The sequence below is a fragment of the Myotis nattereri genome (assembly GCF_964212035.1).
Source record: "Myotis nattereri genome assembly, chromosome: 1".
Lineage (NCBI taxonomy): Eukaryota > Metazoa > Chordata > Mammalia > Chiroptera > Vespertilionidae > Myotis > Myotis nattereri.
Genome location: NC_138075.1, coordinates 8,770,565 through 8,789,866, shown reverse-complemented (window position 1 = coordinate 8,789,866; position 19,302 = coordinate 8,770,565). Strand labels below are relative to the sequence as shown.

The 19,302-nt window shown below is 54.2% G+C and overlaps 1 protein-coding gene across 1 annotated transcript; it reads right to left on the bottom strand.

The window, feature by feature from the left end:
- Positions 1–1,459: 1,459 nt before the first annotated feature.
- LOC308533539 (uncharacterized protein) lies at positions 1,460–18,020 on the bottom strand (the record flags this gene model as incomplete). The annotated part of the gene is made up of 9 exons (XM_081111572.1): positions 17,317–18,020; positions 14,026–14,132; positions 13,440–13,577; positions 12,669–12,803; positions 11,764–12,011; positions 8,279–8,422; positions 6,614–6,685; positions 6,134–6,309; positions 1,460–1,497 (listed from the first exon to the last, which is right to left on the bottom strand). Exons 1-9 carry the CDS (start codon positions 17,393–17,395, stop codon positions 1,460–1,462), a joined length of 1,137 nt encoding a protein of 378 aa, XP_080967698.1. The 5' UTR covers positions 17,396–18,020.
- Between the last annotated feature and the right edge of the window lie 1,282 nt (positions 18,021–19,302).

The following is a 19,302-nucleotide window of genomic DNA, read 5'->3' as shown; positions in this document are numbered from 1 at the left end:
GCACCTTCCAGGAGAGGTTTGGTGAGGAAGGAAGGGGACACGCAGGCGGCAGCTGGACAGAACACCATTAGATCAGGGGAGGGGATGGCTACATGCCTCCCTCCCTCCCTCCTCCTTCTGACACTTCCTGGTTGAGTGGCCTTGGAAAAATCCAATGGATCACTTTAAGCTGAGCTCCTGTTGTGATACAAATCCCATATCAAAATGGGATTCAACTAATAGCGTAAAATAAACACTTGCATGGTAAACAGGAAACATCGCTGTCCCATGCTCTGACCTTGTGGCAAAGAGAGCTGGTGGATTCCAGGGGCTGGAAAGACTGGGGGATGAGCAGGGAGCGCAGAGACCCTACACCCCAAAACGCTGCCAGTGACGAAGTGGTGAGAAAAACTAGAACTCAATTCTACAACATCTCATTTTATTACAAACCCGTCCTTGTATTCCAGTAGCAATGCCTATTTAATATACAACCCAAAGCACTCAGACAATTGACCATGTTAATAGTTCTCAGTAATTTAGCTCTAACGGAGAAAATCTTTATAAAACCCCAATCACCAGGTTTAGGACCAACCACGATGAGCACCTTCAGTAGCAAGAGGAAACAAAATGTGTCAGGAATCCGGCCAAACACACAGCAGCAGGTGAGACTCCCGACGCAAACAACTGACTCCTTATGGAATATAAACATGGAGTGTACCCTAAGAATGGTACACAGGTCGGACTCCCGATAAACATGAATGACTCCCTATGGAATATAAACATGGAGTGTCCCCCAAGAATGGTACACAGAGGTCAGACTCCTGATAAACATGAATGACTCCCTATGGAATGTAAATGTAGGGTGGTCCAAAAAATGTGCACACAGTGAAAAGAAATAATAAATCAACTCCCGAAGGAATAGAATGGCTGCCTTTTGAACATATAGGGCGTCCCCCCCAAAATGTACACACAGGTGCGACTCTGGTGGAAGAGAATGACCCCCAATGGAATGGATGGTGGAGTTCCAAAAAAATGTGCACACACTTTAACAGCTGACAATTCACTGAATTTTCACCTTTTTAAGTTTAACTCACTTGAAGAAATGGGTGAAGCCAGACTGAGCTTTGAATAAAGAAAATTTCTGCACTAGGCTTTTTATGGGGACACATAAAAGATAAAAGTCGACGGCAGACAACAGACGACGGGGAGGAGTCCAGGGCAGCTGTGAAGAGAGATCCGCACACACACCCACCGCAGGAACGGTTCTTGGTGTCGGCGCCTCCATCGCTCGCCTCAGTTCTGGCGCTGCTGCTGAGGAAGCAATGGAATCGCAAACACCGAGAGCCGCTGCTCTGTGTGTGCGCATCCTCTGTCCGCAGCGGCCTCGAGGCCTGCACTGTGGCCCGTTCGGGAGCAGACACCTCATCCTTTGTGTGTCCCCAGAAGCAAGTCCAGAGGATACATCTCCTTTGTTCAAAGCTTAGTCTGGCTTCACCCATTCCGTCAAATCCGTGAGCCCTGAAATGGAGTGAAAACGGAGTTATCAGCTGTGAAAGTGTATTTACATTTGGGGGGACACCCTGTAGTACATATATTTGGGGGGACACCTCAAAGCACATCTACTTCACGAGGGTGAACACATGTATGTAATAGATTAAATTTGGTTTCCACCCCAGGAAGTCACTCAAGGAATAATAAAGTCTCATGCTCGATGGGGGACACTGGGGCGCTGCAGCCACTTTCACATCAGGCTGCACGTGCCTCTCGCACACGCTCCCCTCTGCACACTGTGGACACTTGCTGGGAGGGGGCGGGCAGGGCTTTCTTGCCCCATCGCCCAGGCCGGGCAGACCCAGTGTTTACAGAAAGTGAGCAGGTGGCCCAGGAGCCAGCTGGAGAGAGGCAAAGCCTGAGGCCACCTGCCTGGAAGACCGCCCTGGCCTGAAGGACGTGGGGCCCAGGCCTGACTTGGCAACGCTCTGGCTTAACAGTGAGCCTGACACCAGGGTCCACCAGGCCCTCAAGGTCTTGTCGTTTGGCTGGTCTGGGCTTCTCCTGGGACCAGCAAGCTTCTGGGAGAGGGAGTCGGGAGTCCGGACCACGAGGCCCAGCCTGAGAGAGTGCGTGCGTGCGTGTATCTGTTCACCCGCACACGCACACGCACACGCACGCTTAAATGGAGGTGAGGTAGCTAACACGTGTCCTAACGGGCACCCTCACAGAGTGGCAGCCTCGGGGATGTCGGTCTGTCATTGCAGTGTGAGCATCCCCAGGCCAAAGTGCATTTGTTCACAACATTCCAGTGGCCGGAGCGTCAGACAGGAGTTCCACATGGGGTGACCCTTAGGGCTGGCGCAGCGTCGTCACTAACGGGGCAAATGGAAGCAGCACGGGAACCCCTTTCCGCGTTCTACAGCCGCTCCGGGCACCGCAGGAGGACGGGAGAGGAGGCCGTTGTCCTCAGAGGCACGTTGGTAGTTTGAAGGCTCGGGAGCTGCTGTGGGGTCAGGAGGAGGGGATGCTGGCCTTTCGGAAAGGGGCATTGGTGGTTTTCCTTTTTTTTTTCTCCATAAATGAGGGAGGGTATTTGGTGAGGAGATGGTAAAGGGAAAGGAATCTCGAGTGTCTGGGAAAGGGAGAGCCTATTTAGAAGGGGGTGGGATGTCCGAGGATGACCAGCACTGAAGGCGCTTCCACCAAGCCGGGCGGGCCGCTGGTGACTTGTCTGTCTTCTTCCTTTTGTCCTTTTTGTGCCGAGCGGCTACATTGTTATCCGCAGATAACCCAAGAGAAGAAGGAAAAAGAAAACAACACAAAACAGCAAATAAATGACCTGAATAATAACAAATGATGCTACATTCATTCGCTAACTATACTCCGCAAACCAGAATCCTGTCCAGCCCAGGAGAGATGGAAACAATACCCACGGCACAACCAGAATCAGGACTCGGTGAATCATTTAGGCTCCGACTCCATTTAGTTAATTCAGTGGCACACTTGTGCCAATGCTTTACTTAGCACGTGAGAAGTCTATATTGCTCTAGGAGCTGATGTGCTAAACCATTTTTCAGTTTCAATGTGTTAAATTATTTAAAAAGTAGTTTATTAATTTAGGACCTGCCTTTTCGTACTCATCCTTTTTAAAAATGTTTTTATTGATTTCAGAGAGAGGAAGGGAGAGAGAAATAGAAAGATCAATGATGTCTCTATCATGGATTGGCTGCCTCCCGAAGGTCCCCTCCTGGGAATCAAGCCCGCAACCCAGGCACGTGCCCTGACCAGGAATCAAACTGTGACCTCCAGGTTCATGGGACGATGCTCAACCAACTGAGCTGCACCAGCTGGCCTTACTCATCCCTTTTCATGACAGGCTTCCTGACACCTTGGTGACACACTACCTCCTGCTCCTGTTCAAAGACTTGGAACACGTAACGGTATGTTTCTGTAGAAAACTGTCGACCTCAACTCTTCACTAATACTTTTTTTCTTAAATCCTCACTGAAGGATATTTTTTCCATTGATATTTAGAGAGAATGTGGAAATGGGGGAGGAAACAGACAGAGAGAGAGAGAGAGAGAGAGAGAGAGAGAGAGAGAATAAGTGTGAAAATAATGAGAGTACCTACCTCTGCCAAAATAGCTAGAGCTCTACCTCTTTTTCATGCCAAAACACCCTCAACATCAAGAATTATTCCTGTTTAGTCCTAGCTGGTTTCGCTCCCTGGATAGAGCATAGGCCTGCGGACTCAAGGGTCTCAGGTTTGATTTCGGCCAAGGGCACATGCCCAGGATGCAGCTCAATCCCCAGAAGGGGGCATGCAGGAGGCAGCCAATCAATGATTCTCATTATTGATGTTTCTATATACCTTATCCTTCCTCTCTGAAATCAATAAAAACTATATTTTGAAAAAATATTCCTGTTTAGATTCCTACATATCCTCGACTCTAAACCTACCCTCATGGCCTTTAAATTACAGTCTGACCAGAGCAGACAATTGGTCTAACTTTCTGAGCATGTCATATACATGAACATAACTGATTCACCCGATTTCTGATGAAGGATTCAAGTCTATAGAGCAGCGGTTCTCATCCTGTGGGTCGCGACCCCTTTGGGGGTTGAACGACCCTCTCACAGGGGTCGCCTAAGACCATCCGAAAACACATGCATAGTTACATATTGTTTTTGTGATTAATCACTATGCTTTAATTATGTTCCATTTGTAACAATGAAAATACATCGTGCATATCAGATATTTACATCACGATTCATAACAGTAGCAAAATTACAGTTATGAAGTAGCAACGAAAATAATTTTATGGTTGGGGGTCACCACAACATGAGGAACTGTATGAAAGGGTCGCGGCATTAGGAAGGCTGAGAACCACAGCCATAGAGGAACCTCGGTTACTTCTTTTCCCCACAGCACCACCTGCTGACCACAGCTCCCACCACAGGATAAGGACCCACTACTCAATGCAGGGGCCCCAGGTGGGCTCAGCATCTTCAGGGACCAAAGCAGCTTGAAGTGCAGGCAGTGCTCACAGGAGTTAAAGTTCAGGCCCCGTATCCGTCAGACCCGGGTTCGGATCCCAGTTCCAACACTTACTCTCAGGGCCAGTGCTTAACCCTGGCAAACCTCACTTTCCCAGCTCTGAACAGGGGACAGGAAATGTGCCGACCTCACCCGGCAGTTAGAACCAAAGGCGATAGATAGAGCGGGTCAACTGCCTAAAGGGTGCTGAGCCCAGGAAGCACCATTGCACGGCTGCTGTTACATTTACCACTGACCTGCTCATTCATGGACCCCAATGACAGTCTGGATCAGTCAAGCATTTTTTTCTCTGAAAGGTTTGCCAACTCCATTAGGCTGATTATAGTCATTAAGCCAACTTAGACAATAACACAAGTTGAGGTGAGAAATGTCACAACATTTAAGGAGCCAGTATGAAAGCTTCATGATCATTTCCCTGCACGTGAGCTTTTGACCTAATTCACCTGCTGTAAAGACTGGGCATGCAAGCACTAGTCCCCAAACAGTGGGCATGCATGTGCACACCTCATCTTAGCATCTCCAGTGACACACCGGGACTGGAAGTGGTGACTGCCACCTGGAGAGGCTTGTGCACACGTCACACTCAGAAGGCGGCTTGGCACACGCCCTGGGCCCTGTCAGCTACTGTAACGCCAGCCGCTGAGAGCACACGAGTCTCAGGCACGGCCCTGGTCCTCAGAAAGCCCTAGTATCCTTCATAAAATTTACTTTCTCAGGAGGCTTGTTGGGCAGGTTTGTAGGGAAATAATGTACACAATGATATTTAAACTTGAATTTGAAGACAAAACCACATTTAAGACAATGGCTTTGTTTAATCGATTGTAAGATGCACATTTTCACCCCCAAACCTTACATCTCTGAAATCAGGATGCAGCTTCGAGCATCTCTCCCATCTCGGTCGGCGAGGTGGCAATTCTGATAAAATCATCACTGCCACCACCCATTCATTTCCTTTTTATGATCACATAGTCATACAGCTTACAACTGCCAGCCTCTTAGATCCAATGAAACATATGCAGGACATCAACTAGAAACCCATTTCGGAACCTCTGGCTCACTCCCACCCCAGCCCTAAATGTCCAGGTACAGCGCCCCCTGGTGGGAGGACTCAAGGCCAGGAAGGTGGGAGAAGAGAACCGCACCTGCTTTTCAGAGGGACAGAGAGCTCACCCCCGAGGCCGTGCTGAAGACCTTGCACGTGTCCATTACGTGTTAAATGCACTGGGATCTCCCTCCAGAAATGGCTTATCCCAGGCCTGGCAGATACAACGAAACCCCAAAACTTACCCTCTTGAGCTCTCTCTGCAGTAACTGTATGGAGATCCTCTCTGGACATTCCAGGACCCACCACCTGTATGTGATGGGCGAGGCTTCTCGTGCTAAAGGAACTAAATTGTTCTGGGACGAAACTCCCACATCACTGACGTGGGTTTATATTTTCTATTTGGCTGTTCACATACCTAAGGGGGGAGCACACCCCCTTCAGGCGCCTACACACGTGTGCACACCAAGCACGCCATCTCGTTGGTGCTGCCCTGTCCACGAGGGAGACCTGAGGTCCTCCCCTTCATTTCCCACCTGGAGCCAAGGCACTCCTCCTACCTTTGCCCACAGGCACACTGTGGGTGTCTCGCTCTTCCATCCGGTATGAGCATGATGGCGTGGCCTCCAGGGGCCCGGGAGGGCGGTCTGGGGTCGGCTCCGCTGGTTCTCTAGAACCGTTGCTTTTGTGTTTGAAGAGTTTGATAACGGCTCTGGCTCCGATCCAGCGCTTTTTCCTATTAGAAGTAGAGGCTTAGGACTCCGCCAACCCTCACTGTCCCTCCATCCGGGCCAGTGGCTGTAAATCTGGGGTTCAGAAGGACGGAGCTCTTCGCCAGCACCATGATCTTTGTATGTGGGGCTCAGGGGGTAGAACATAATTTGCAGTGAATTCACACAGACCCCACTCTGGACCTGCCATAGAGGGGAAGATGCAGGCCCAACAAACTGGTCACTGCTCTAGATGCTACAGTTTTCCCCACTCGTGAAAGAGCAAGCGTTCTGTTCTGTGCTACAGTTACTGCCATTAAATCAACTCACTTCCTGGGAGGAAGATCCTTAGGTTCATAGGCGTCCAGGACTGTGTCCTCCTCCTCTTGTTTTCCTTCTTCTCTGTAAATAGAGGAGAAAGAGAAGCAATCTGGTTTTTAAAAGAAAAGACGTAAATTGACTCAGCCCAGCCTGGGACCTGGCCGGGAAGGGCCGGCATTTTCTTGGGAATCAGACATCACGATGCTCATGGCCTTGTGATTGCTGAGTCAGGAAAATGGGGATGAAAACACATGATGTGGGTCCGGGAACCCTAACACGTGGAGGCGGCCTGCTGAAGCACCGAGGATCAGGCTGAACGTCGTCTCCAGAGAGCAAGCCCCAAGCCATGTGGGACTCGGGGTCGGAAACCCGTGGGCGATGACAGCTCAGACCCTGGTTTCCTTGCTGGAAAATGAGTCCCCTGGGTCGAGGCAGCTGCTCAGACTCCGTCAGTCATGAAGCTACTAAGACCGTCAGTCATGAAGCTACTCAGACCGTCAGTCATGAAGCTACCGAGGTAGATGGAAACATTGTCCTGGGGTAAGGATTTAAAAAAAAAGATTAATAAAGGAATGACCTGGTAGCCCGGGCCTGCCTCCCAGCTGACAGCCCTCAGAGGGTGTGTGTTCCCCACCAGGGTCTGCTCTGACGCTGACACTCCTTCCCCACCGGCTGGACCCGCCTGGCCCTGGAGGCACCTAAGTCTGTAGCCCCCAATACATATTAGACAAGGCTGTGGGAAGGAAGGCTTCATGTGGCCGTGCCTCTGGGTTGAGACAAGACCTGGATTTGAATCCTGACTGGGCCACTGACAAGGAGCATGAACTTGAGCAAGTTATTGAATCTCGCTGAGCCTCTTTCCTCATGTGTTTTTTTTTTTAAAGAGGAATAACAATAACGCAGTTAATTCTCATGGTTCACAGTATAATGTCCTATCAAACCACCGAGAACACTCATTTAGTGGACACTGAAACTGTCCCCGCCGGTTCCTGTGAGTCTCAAATGCCGCTCCTTTACTCCCCATGAGGCTCAGCGCAGACTTGCACTTGGGGACACTGGACAGCCCTGCAGCACTCCATTAGGGGCCATTTCAAACAGCGACATCGCCACCAAAAAGCACGAAAACAGAACTCCATGGCACTCAGTGGGCCACAGAAGGGACACTGGTTTGCAGTGTGAGAGTTGAAACAAGGCAGGAGCCAAAGGTCTTGTTCAGCTTCCCCTGCAATGTGCCCATCGGCGACTCCAGTATCTCCCACTCTGGACAGGCCCATGAAAGGCTACGGCTGCTGATTTGGGGGTTCACGTGCATTTCAGGGAGGAGGTGAATTCACCAAGAGGGAATGCGTGAATGCCGGGGACCAAGCGCCTCTCCCTCGCGGGGTGGCTGGTGGTGGAGGATGAAGGGGCCCTCGCCCGATGTAATCATCACCATCATCAAGGTGCAGGGGAGGTCACCAAGCCTAGACACTGCAGCATCCCAGTGTCGCCAGTCCTCCCCTCCCGGCCACCAGCTGCGTGCCTTCACCTGTGACCGTCCAGCTGTGACCATGACAGGGCTGGTAAAAATACACCATCACCAGGAGACTCGCTTGAGCTCAGCTCAGTGTGTGCTGAGTGAGTTGCTCTGAATGAAACCTGGCAGAGGCCAGTGCAGGGGGCGGAGGCGGTTACCTGTCAAGCTCCTGCCGCAGCCTCTCCTCCTCCTGGGCGGCCAGGGCGTTCGCCTCCTGCTCCTGTTTCAGAGCCTCCCTCTGGGTGTTCAGGAGCTTCTCCAGCTCCTGCAGGGATTCCTCGTGTAGGCGCTGGTCCTGCTCCCTGAGGAGGGAAACACCCGCTAGGCACCCACACACAGGAGGCTGCACAGCCTCCGGGAGCGGCTTCTCTCTGCAGAGCTGAGGGCAGCGGGGAGGAAAACAGGTCCCCTCCAGCCCGGAGCAGAGTCCCTCCTCCCACCCCACCCTTCTCCAGGGTCCCTTCCAGTCCCTGGGTAAGCAGCCTCTCTCCCTTAGCCCGCTGGGAACACCAACACTGTTTTCTGAACTCCCTGCCCTTCTCACAGAAACCAGCACAGATTCAGGGAATTCCACCCACGGGACAGCTGGCCCCCTCCCCGGGACCAGGGGAGCCCTCCGCCCAGCTCAGGAACAGAGTCTCCCTGGGCTGAGCCAGGCAGATGGGGCCAGAGGCCGGTCTGCTGGGGCCCAAGCAGCTGCCAGGGGCCAGTGGCACACAGGCACGGGCACACCCACGCGCCCTGCTCCTCCAGGCACCCCCAGTCCAGCCCTTCCCCTCCCCCTCACTCAGGGCTTTTATTTTCTTCCCCTCGCAGTGCTTACAGGGTCCGGCACAGCCTCTCTGGAGGCTGCAGAGAACAAGGGGGAGCCCCTGACCAGCCCCTGGCTGTCCCTCCGGCCTGCTGGAACCTCCCGGTCAGGTGACTCGGCAGCTCCTCGTGACTCATCCCCTTTCGCTCTTCCCCACGCAGGCAAATCCCTGTCCAGACCCCCTTCCTGATGTCTCCACACCCAGAGACAGGCTGACAGAGACCACCCAGGGTGCCAGGGTTTGCAGCCCCTGTCTGCAGCCCTCCACCTCCACTCTACCGCTCCCATCAGCTGTACTTGTACCATCTGCCAGGAGCCAAGACTCGGGGGGACTCAGACTCAGAAACCTGCTGTGGCGGCTGCTGAGAGACAGGCCTCCTGTGGCCGTTAGCCACGGGCGGAGGCTGCCCCGACGTGGGAAGTGGCCATTGGGGGAGGGGACCTGCCTGGCTTTCAGGGTGGTGATTGTTCTCATCCAGGTAAATGATTCTGGGAAAAGCCATACAGCTTTGCCAAGTGGCCATGGACCATTAGGGTTCCCAACTCCTGCTTCCCTGTTGTGTCTTGGAAAAGCACACGGATCAAGCACATTCCAGCTGTTGGTAACCACCCTACTGCAGGGCAGAGACTGTGAGCCTCACTCCCCTGAGGCTCTGGGACGAAGCTTGACACCCAGGAAACGTGTGCCAGGGAGCGAAGGAGTGAGGGTCCCAGTCAGGTGTCAAGTGAAATGAATCGTGCTCCAGGCACCTCCACCTCCCACCCTGCACCCCTGCTGCAGACAGACCAAGGGCTCCAGCTCTCCGTGCAACCAGCAAAATCACTGAGTGACACAGGAGGTCTATCAAGCGAGGAGCTACCAGCAGAGCGACAATGAACTCTTCCTTCAAAGCCAGTCAGATGCCACTTGCACAAACCTTCCCCGTGTGAGCAGACATTAAGAATATCACGTCACTGTTATAATAAATCACTAAAGGCCTGGTGCACGAAATTTGTGCACTGGAGGATGGGTCCCTCAGCCCAGCCTGCACCCTCTCCAATCCGGGCACTCCTCTCACAATCTGGGACCACTGGCTCCTAACTCTTCTGCCTGCCTGCCTGCCTGATCATCCCCAACCACCTCTGCCTGCCTGTCTGCCTGCCTGATCACCCCTAACCACCTCTGCCTGCTTGCCCGATCATCCCTAACCACCTCTGCCTGCTTGCCTGATCGCCCCTAACTGCCTCTGCCTCAGTCCCTGCACCTGGGATCCGGGTTTCCCTCCCTCTGGCCAGCCATAGGCGCCCAGGACCTCCAGCAGCTTCGCCTAGGCCAGCCGCGGGTGCCCTGAACCCCCGCCTGGGACCCCTGGCAGCTTTGTCCAAGTCCCGGCTTTGTCAGGAAGGACATGTCTGGTCAGGCTAATTAGCATATTACCCGTTTATTAGTATAGATAGGGCCTGAAGGATAAAGCTGGTAGGTGCTTGGTGAGGGATGGGCACCTCAGGAGTTTCCCATCATTAGTCAGCTGGGTGCATTCCCACCACATCTACACACAGCACCATGCGCCCCCTAGATGCTCACTAAGCATCACGTGAATGTGGGATGGGTGCAGGAGGAGGCAGAGAGGGGGATGCCAAGAGGCAGGAGATGCTCATTCTGGCTGGAAGGAACAGAGTCTGATAGGAGCAGACGTCTCGGCACCCCTGAAGGATGGGGACCTGAGAGGATAAAGGGGGTGGGAGGCCCCGGAGAGTGGACAGGAAGCACTGGGTGAGCGTTTAAACGAATGTCATGGCCCCCACGCTCACGGCAGCAGCAGGCACCCTCAGCAGGCTCTGCTGGCTCAGTGTCCTCCCGGGACCCTGTGATGGAAACTCCCCGCACCTCAGCTGCTTCCACTACTGAAGACCCCACATTTGCTCAGCGTCTTGTTGACGAGGAATCGAGGGAAATACTGTGAGCGGGGATGTCTCACAAGCACAGGGAGTGGACGATAGACAGCTCTCTCCTGCGCTGCTCCACGTGTGGGAGCCTCTCTTTAGCCACATCTCTCCCGTCTCCCCTGAGTTGGAATCCCGTGCACATCACACCTCCCCCAGGCTCTGGATGCTGCTGCACCTGCCCCGGACCTGGATCAATTGGGATCTGCCAGAGCAGGAGCTTGGGTGACGTTGGCTGACTACACACACACAAAGCCCTGATCCGGCAGAAGCGTAAAGTTGAGTTTTGTGCATTTCAATGTACGTCGATTTTACCTTAAAAAAGGAGTATGGAGGTGGAGAGTCAGAGGTAAAGATGACATGAGATTGGCAGACTATTCAAGTACTGACGTCAGGGATGAGTACATGGGGCTCTCACTACACAATTCTGTACATTTCCATACATTCAAAAGTTTCCAAAATTAAAAGGTAAACACACACACACACACACACACACACACACACACAGACGCACAGACTCTGAGACTTTGACAGGGAAGAAAAGGCCTGGAAGCTGGCAAGGCACGTCCCTGTACATCGGCAGCTGTGGTGAACGTCCCTCCTTGTTCTTGGTTGGAGGGAAGAGAAAGAGGAGGAGGAAGAGGGGGCACGAGTCCCCAGGGGAGCAGGGACCCCAATGCTGACAAATGGTTTCCCTGAGCCGGGATCAGATGGGCACATGAATCTCTCCTCAGGGACCCACCTGCCCCTCATCCTCCAGCGGCACCCACCCCACATCGCTGAGGGGGACGTTCCATTCACTTCTCTTCCTGTGAAGCAGCAGATCCAGGGGAACCACGAGGGGACAGAGCAAAGGGGGACGGGAGCCTGGAGAGCTCGCTAGTCACCCCGACCGTTGCTGGCACCCACCTACGCCTGAACGCCTTGCTCGCCATTTCCAGGGAACGGCGCAGCAGGGTCTTGTGGCGACTGTGCTCCTCCACGAGGGCCTGGTACTGCCCAGACAGCTGGTCATGGAGCGCCCCCAGGCATGCGTGGTCCTGCCGCAGGGCCACGTGGACTTGAATCAGCTGCTCCAGCAGCTCGTACAACTCCTCCCACTCCCTCTCCTTGGCCGCCTGCTGGTTCTTGGAGGCCAGAAGGGAAGGGTCCAGCTGCTGGGAGGGAAAAGGTGATGATGCCTCACCGGTGCCGGTCCCGGGAGTCACAGACTCTGCATCCCCGCACCCCCACATGCAGTGAGGGGCCAAGAGCAAGGCACCAAAATAGCAGGGGCCCCCAGGGCCGGAAAACCCCAGCTGTGCTGAGGGCAGTTCGACCAGCACTTAAGGAACTGCACTGGGAAGGCCCACAGAATAGACGGACTATCACAAGGTGCTACACTTGTGGCCTTTTTTGGGCAAATTATGCCCTTTCTCTGCATAAGCTCATTGGGTGCCCTCTTTGACTACTTTGAAAAGCCTATTGAAGAAATGAGTAATAGAAAATTAGTAAGGATATAGAATATCTGAACAACATTACCAACCAATTTACCCTGATATTTACAGAACAACCATCCACCCAACACAGCCAGGAGCACCTCCCCTCTCCTCCCTCAAGTCCTGTCAATCAAAAACAAGATGGCCAGTGTCTCTGGGAGGCAACACCTATCCCTATCCCCTTGCCACAGTGAGAAATGCTGGTCTGAGCTGCAGCTGAGCCAGGAAGCTGGTCACCCAGAAATTACTGATCAATGACCAGGACACGGCTATGATCCTGGACGCTCCCCCTTGCAGGCAGGGGCGCCAGGGGAGGCATGCACTCCTGGGGCCTACCTGTGGGGCCTTCACCTGCGGGGTGTCTACTGCGTCGAGCACCTGCTTTAGGTCTTTCAATAGCTCCTTACTGATGTTCTCTAAGTTCTGGCTGTTGTCCTTTTCTCTTTGCAGTTGCCACTCCAACTCCAACATCTGCAGAGCCAAAGACCCAGCCCGTGTGAAAGCCCGTTTCACGGAGTGAACTTTACTTTAAAGAAACCCCCAAACGTGTCAGCCCATGGGACACTTTAACAGGCCTTTTCTCAAGGAAAAAGCTTCCTGCCCACTTCCTGGGGAGGTACAACAGCCACTGCCAAAGGTGGCAGAGCGGGAAGAGGGAAACCTGGCCCCTGAGTGGCATCACTGAGCCGCTGCCCCAGCGCTGGGCTGCCTTCCCTGGCACTTGTTGTAGTGCCAGGCGAATCCACCCAGGGTTCTCAGGGTGACGCTGGACATTTGGAGCAGGATCGTTCTTTGTCCTGCGGGGCTGTCCCAGGGGCTGCAGGACACTGAGCAGCATCCCTGGCCTCACCGCACCACAGCCAGGGGCACCTTCCCTCTCCTCCCCCAAGTCCTGTCAATCCAAAACAAGATGGCCAGTGTCCCTGGGAGGCAATACCTGTCCCCATCCCTCTGCTGCAGCTGAGGATTTCTGGTCTGAGCTGCAGCTGGGTGAGAAAACTGGTCACCCAGGAATCACTGATCAATGACCAGGACGTGGCTGTGACCCTGGATGCTCCCCCTTGCAGGCAGGGGCGCCAGGGGAGGCATGCGCTCTTGGGGGCCTACCTGCAGGGCTCTGTCTGCCTTCAGGGTGTCAACCTCATGGCGCAGCTGCTCTAGTTCTTTCACGAGCTCCGCAGTGAAGGTCTCCCACTCCTGGTTGCTGTCCTTCTCCTGCAATAGCTGCAACCGCAACTCTCCCATCTGCAGAGCCAAAGACCAGCCGTGAAGCGGCCCAGCCGAGGTCCCGCACACACGTGCGTGGCTTCCATGCTGCTTCCCTCCCAGGCCCGCCTGTGCTTTCTGCCAGCGCGCTGCTCTCCTTTCAGGAAGCACTTACTGTGTGCTCGGACCCTTGACCTGCACTAACTCATACGATCCTCACAACACCTACAGGGGGCACAGCGTCACTCCCATCTCACAGAGGAAGATGAAGGCCATGGGCACAGAGACGTCCATAGTGCCCGCTCACTCTGCTGCAGGGACAGGTCATGCTGCCTCGGGACTCTGCTGCAGGAGGACTCGTGTCCCGCTCCCATCACTGTGGCTGCCCTGCACCCCGCATTGCTCCCAGCTGCGCATCCTCACCGACACCTGGGTGCTCCCCTGGCCACCTGCTTGCCTGTCTGTTCAGGACACCACCCACCATTACCTCCTTCCGGAGCTGCTGGTTCTCCTCCTTCAGCTCCGCATACTCAATGCTGCTTTCCTGCAGGGCGATGGAGGCCCCCTGCAGCTCCTGTGCAATCCGCCTGGAGGCTAAAGAGCAAAGTCGAGTCAGAGCCCAGATTCCAGGGCCTGGGCTTCCACTCTCTGCCCTCGGCCCCGAGACAACCGTCACCCCAAGCCCTAGGTCCAGGAGCCTGGGGTGGTCGGCTGGGTTCCCTCCGTTGTCCACAGGGTGCTGTTGCTGTCGGTACCTGGGGCTCCTCAGGGGGTGACAGCTCCTCTGCTGCCTCTGCTGGTGCCTGGTAGGGAGGCAACCCAGAGCTAAGCAGAAAGAAGGTGACGGTGGAGAGGCCAATGGAAAACCTGAAGATAGTAGAACTGGTGGAACCACTTTTTACCAAGTTCTAACCTGGCCACCAAGTCAGGGATTTCAGAGACTAACAGAGATGGCAAAGAGATGGCATTTTCTGTGCCGGCCCCCAGAGTGGTGGGGGTCTGGGTGGCTCAGCTGAGGGGGTTTGTGGGGGGTGATAATTGACCAGTGTGTCTGCAGGTGGTAGAGGCTCTGCGGCAAGTATGTCCAGTACTTACCATCCCTGGACAGGGCCTTCGGACAGATTTCATTTTGTGCTTTCACAATTGCATTGAAAAAAGAATGAGACAGTATATCTAAATTGCTTGAGAAAGTCTAAGCGAGATCAACATGAGGTAAAGACAGACGAAGGCAGATTGTCTCCTTTGCTTTTAAACAGCTTGAACACAGAACAGAAAAGGTAGCAGAGACCCGAGAAGAACCGGAGTTCTCGGCCCCTTCCTGCCACAAGCAGGTGCGTGACTTTAGGTAAATGAACGTATGAGGGGTCAGGGTGCTCCCTCACCTGGCCCTCCAGGGCCACATTCTCACCCGGAGCCTTATCACACTGCACTGCTCCTAGGGCTGCACCCCACCTGCTTCCTATTCACCCCCTCGGGGCTGGAAGGACCTAGAGGGGATGCTGGTTGTCACCGCAGCACCTGAAGCTGGACGTTCGGATCGCCCACCAAGGACAGCAGCACAGACCCAAGAAGCCAGAACAGACTGAAGACCCAAAGCAGCAGGCAGCTCAGCAGTGGAGCAAATGAACCTTCGTGGTCCAACTCCAGCTCAGTGCACACCACAGACAAACACGCCTGCTGTCAACACATGGAAACTCACCTACGGCTTCATCCTGCCAAGGCTACCAATGACACTAACAGCCGAAAACTCCACTAAGTCACAACCTGTGCTCATTCAGATTTCGCTTTAAGCATAACAGTTTTAAAAATTGGGGTGAGCCCAGTCAGCGTGGCTCAGTGGAAGAGTGCCAACCTATGAACCAGGAGGTCATGGTTCAATTCTAGATCAGGACATATGCCCAGGTTACAGGCTCCATGCCTAGTATGGGGCGCGCAGGAGGCAGCCGATCAACGGTTCTCTTTATCTTATATGTTTCTATCTCTCTCTCCCTCTCCCTTTCTCTCTGAAATCAATAAAAAAAAATATATATATATGGTAAGAAGATTGGGGTGAACTATCTACAACACTGGGTTCACCGTTTGAACTATTTTTCAGCGTATGGTTCTGTGGCATTAGATGCGTCCCCACTGACCTGCAACTCACCCCGCCCACCTCCTGTCTCACTCAGTGCCTCACACCCGGCTCTGTGCTCCTGGGAAATGATGGTGAAGGATCTCCAAGTGCAGCAGTGGAGCTGATGACCAGCCTCATTTCCTCTTCCATAAAGGCCAGCGCCTCAGAGGCTCTTGAGAGGACACAACAGTTTATTGGGAAAACAAGCAGTGGTTCTCTACGGGGCGCTGCGCTCACGAGCACCCCCAGAGCCAGAGCCATGGGGATCTTTTCATCCAACAAGGGCGATGGGGACCGCCATCCTTTGTTGGTGCCCCGGGGGCCAGGCACAGCGTGAGGCTTCACCATCTCCTCTCAGGAGACACCACAGCAATCCTGCGAGGCAGCTTCATTGCCCCCATTTTGCAGATGAGAAAACGGAGGTTTAAGGAGGTCACCTGGCCAACAGGTGGAGGAGCCAGGACTTGAAGCCAGGCCTTTCTGACTCAAGAAGCCACCACACCATCCACGCAAAAGTCCATTCACGCTTTGCTCATGAGCTGCCAGCGAAGCAGCAGGAGTGGGAACACCAAGAAGTAGTCACGGGCACTGACCTGAAAGGGCTCACAAACTACACAGGGGGCCTGAGTCAGGGAGGCTTCCCAACCCACCAGCCTCCCTGGTCTCTAACAGAAACATCAGGTCTGAGAGCTCCCTGCCAGCCGCACCACTCCTGCGATCCACCAGGGGGCGGTGTCCTCCCCATGAACCTGAGCTCCCAGAGCAGAGATCCCTGTTGTGCCCACCTTGGTCCCAGGAGTGCTGAGACTCCAAATAGAGAACCGACTCCTCACACAGATTCATAGTTCAATGAACTGATTTTAGGTTTGGAACTGATGGGGACCCTTGATGAGAAGGACTATCCAGCTGCTCTCAACAGCCTCTCCATGATGCTTAGGAATGTGGATCAGAATTGGAAAAGCAGCACCTCCCCCACCCCCCAAACCAGCCCAAGGCCCTCCTGTGCGCTGCAGAGATCTAAGCGCACCTTCGCAGGCACCCTCAGGTGCACGTGATGTTGTTGAGCACAGGGACTGGCTACTTGTTTGCCGGGTGCACTGCCTGCCCCTGGCCAACCCCACACCTCCTCTGGGGGCTGTGAGGGGGCAAACACAACAGACAGGGGAAGAGGCCTGGCTCCCCTGAGAAGCAGACACTTAGCAGGCCCTGCCCTGGGAGACAGAGAACAGGCTGCACCCATCTGCCCGATGATGACATGGACGGAGGAAATCAGCCCAGGCCGGTTCTAATGCAGGTTAGTGACTACTGGGGAAGGCTCCTGCCATCCAGAGCTTTCAATCCCCCACGGACAGATCTAAGACATCCTCTGGGTGTCAGCGTGCTGTCATCTGGAAGCTCCTGGGACTGTCTGCATGGGGGCTGAGAAATCTGGCAACACTTACTTTGTAGATCATGTCCTGACTTCAAGGCTGCCAGACCCTGCATGTTCTTCTTGGGGAGAATTGCAATAAAACAGTTCCAAATGGCCCTTGAAGAAAATCCTATTCACTTCGGGTGAGGATGGGCTCACACATGAGATTCAGAGCCAAGGGCCTCATTCAGCTCCCTGGATGAGGGAGAAACCGCAGCCAGCCTGGCTCCCAGGCAGCAGGGGCTGCTACCCACCTTCTGACTGCTGCTCCATCTCCCAGCTCAGGTGGTCGGGCTGGTTCATCCTCTGGACCTGTTCAGCCTCGAGGGCCATGCTGTCCCCCAACAGCTCCTTAAGGAGCTGCTGGGGGATGTGTCCACGATCCTAGTGCAGGAAGAGGGGAGTGGTGAGGATGCCCCCATGCTACCCTCTGGACAGGCCCCATGCATCCACCCTCATTCCCCCAGGATGAAGGGCCTCCATGCACCTGCTCACTTCCAAAAACACAGCTGCACAGAAGTGACACCAACACAGGGCCCAGATGGAAGACCTACAGCCACTAAAAGAAATGCTGACCCAGTGGCCTAGGTGATGAAGACACCTAACGTCTCTGAGTGGTCTCTGAACAAAGTGGCATACAACGCAGGCTTTAAAGCAAGTAATGTGATGACAGGCTGCTCTGCGGCCCCTTAGCAGGTTTAACATGTCTTGGAAAGGCCGTAGGGACTCCCAAATCACAGCTCAACCCACATCCTAAACACCAGTAGATACCCTTTTTGCAAAAGTCACTCACATACATCCATTATTAGAGAAAAGCAACAGAGCAGTCAAGCCTTCTCCTATACACACACACACACACACACACACACACACACACTAGAGGCCCGGTGCACAAAAATTTGTGCACTCGGTGGGGGGAGGGGGGAGTGGGGGGAAGTCCCTCAGCCCGGCCTGTGCCCTCTCGCAGTTTGGGACCCCTCAGGAGATAACGACCTGCTGGCTTAGCCACGCTCCCTGGGGGATCGGGCCCAAGCTGGCAGTCAGACATCCCTCTGGCAGCCCGGCAGCCCTCAGGGGATGTCCACTTACCAGCAGGGAGCAGGCCTAAGCTGCAGTCGGACATCCTTAGTGCTGCTGAGGAGGCGGGAGAGGCTCCTGCCACCACTGCTGTACTGGCAGCCATCAGCCTGGCTTGTGGCTGAGCAGAGCTTCCCCTGTGGGAGCGCACTGACCACCAGGGGACAGCTCTTGCATTGAGCATCTGGCCCCTGGTGGTCAGTGTGTGTCATAGTGACCAGTCATTCACTGTCGATCTGCTGTTAGCGTCAATTTGCATATTACCCTTTTATTATATAGGATAGAGGCTTGGTGCACGGGTGGAGGCCGGCTGCTTTGCCATGAAGGGTGTCCTGGATCAGGGTGGGGGTCCTGCTGGGGTGCCTGGCCAGTCTGGGTGAGGGGCTGAAAGCCGTTTTCAGGCTGGCCAAGCCCCCGGCGACGGAAGCTCCCAGCCTCTCCTTTTTTTCTTTCTTTTTTTTCTGGGTTTTATTTACCTTCTATAATTGAAACTTTGTAACCTTGAGTGGAGCTCAGAGCCAGCCAGGGAGGGCAGGAAGCTTGGCTTCCTCCATCGCCAGGGGCAACTCAAGCCTCCTGCTCACTACAGCTCCTTGGCCATGGCCGGCTGAAAGCAGGTATCTGGGGATTATTTATCTTCTATAATTGAAACTGTGTTGCCTTGAGTGGAGCTCAAGCTGGCCAGGGAGGGCGGGAAGCCTGGCTTCCTCTATCACTGGGGTAACCAAGCCTCCTGCTTGCACCAGCTCCGTGGCTGCCGGCTGCCATCTTGGTTGGGTTAATTTGCATATAGTCGGTCTGATTGGCTGGTGGGCATGGCTTAAGCCATAGTGAAGGTATGGTCAATTTGCATGTTTGTCTTTTATTAGTGTAGATATATTAGAGGCCTGGGGTCCAAATTTGTGCACCAGTGGGGTCCCTCGACCTGGCCTGTGGGATTGGGCCGAAACCGGCTCTCCGATATCTCCTGAGGGGTCCTGCATTTCAAGAGGGCATAGGCCAGACTGAGGAACCCCACTGGTGCATGATCAGGGCAGTTGAGAGATGTGTGAGGTTGGCCAACCGGGGACGGACAGCGGGAGGGCTCCAGGATGTGTCCCGCGCATCTCGCTCAGTCCCTATCGGCCAGACCCCAGCAGCAAGCTCACCTACCAATTGGAGCG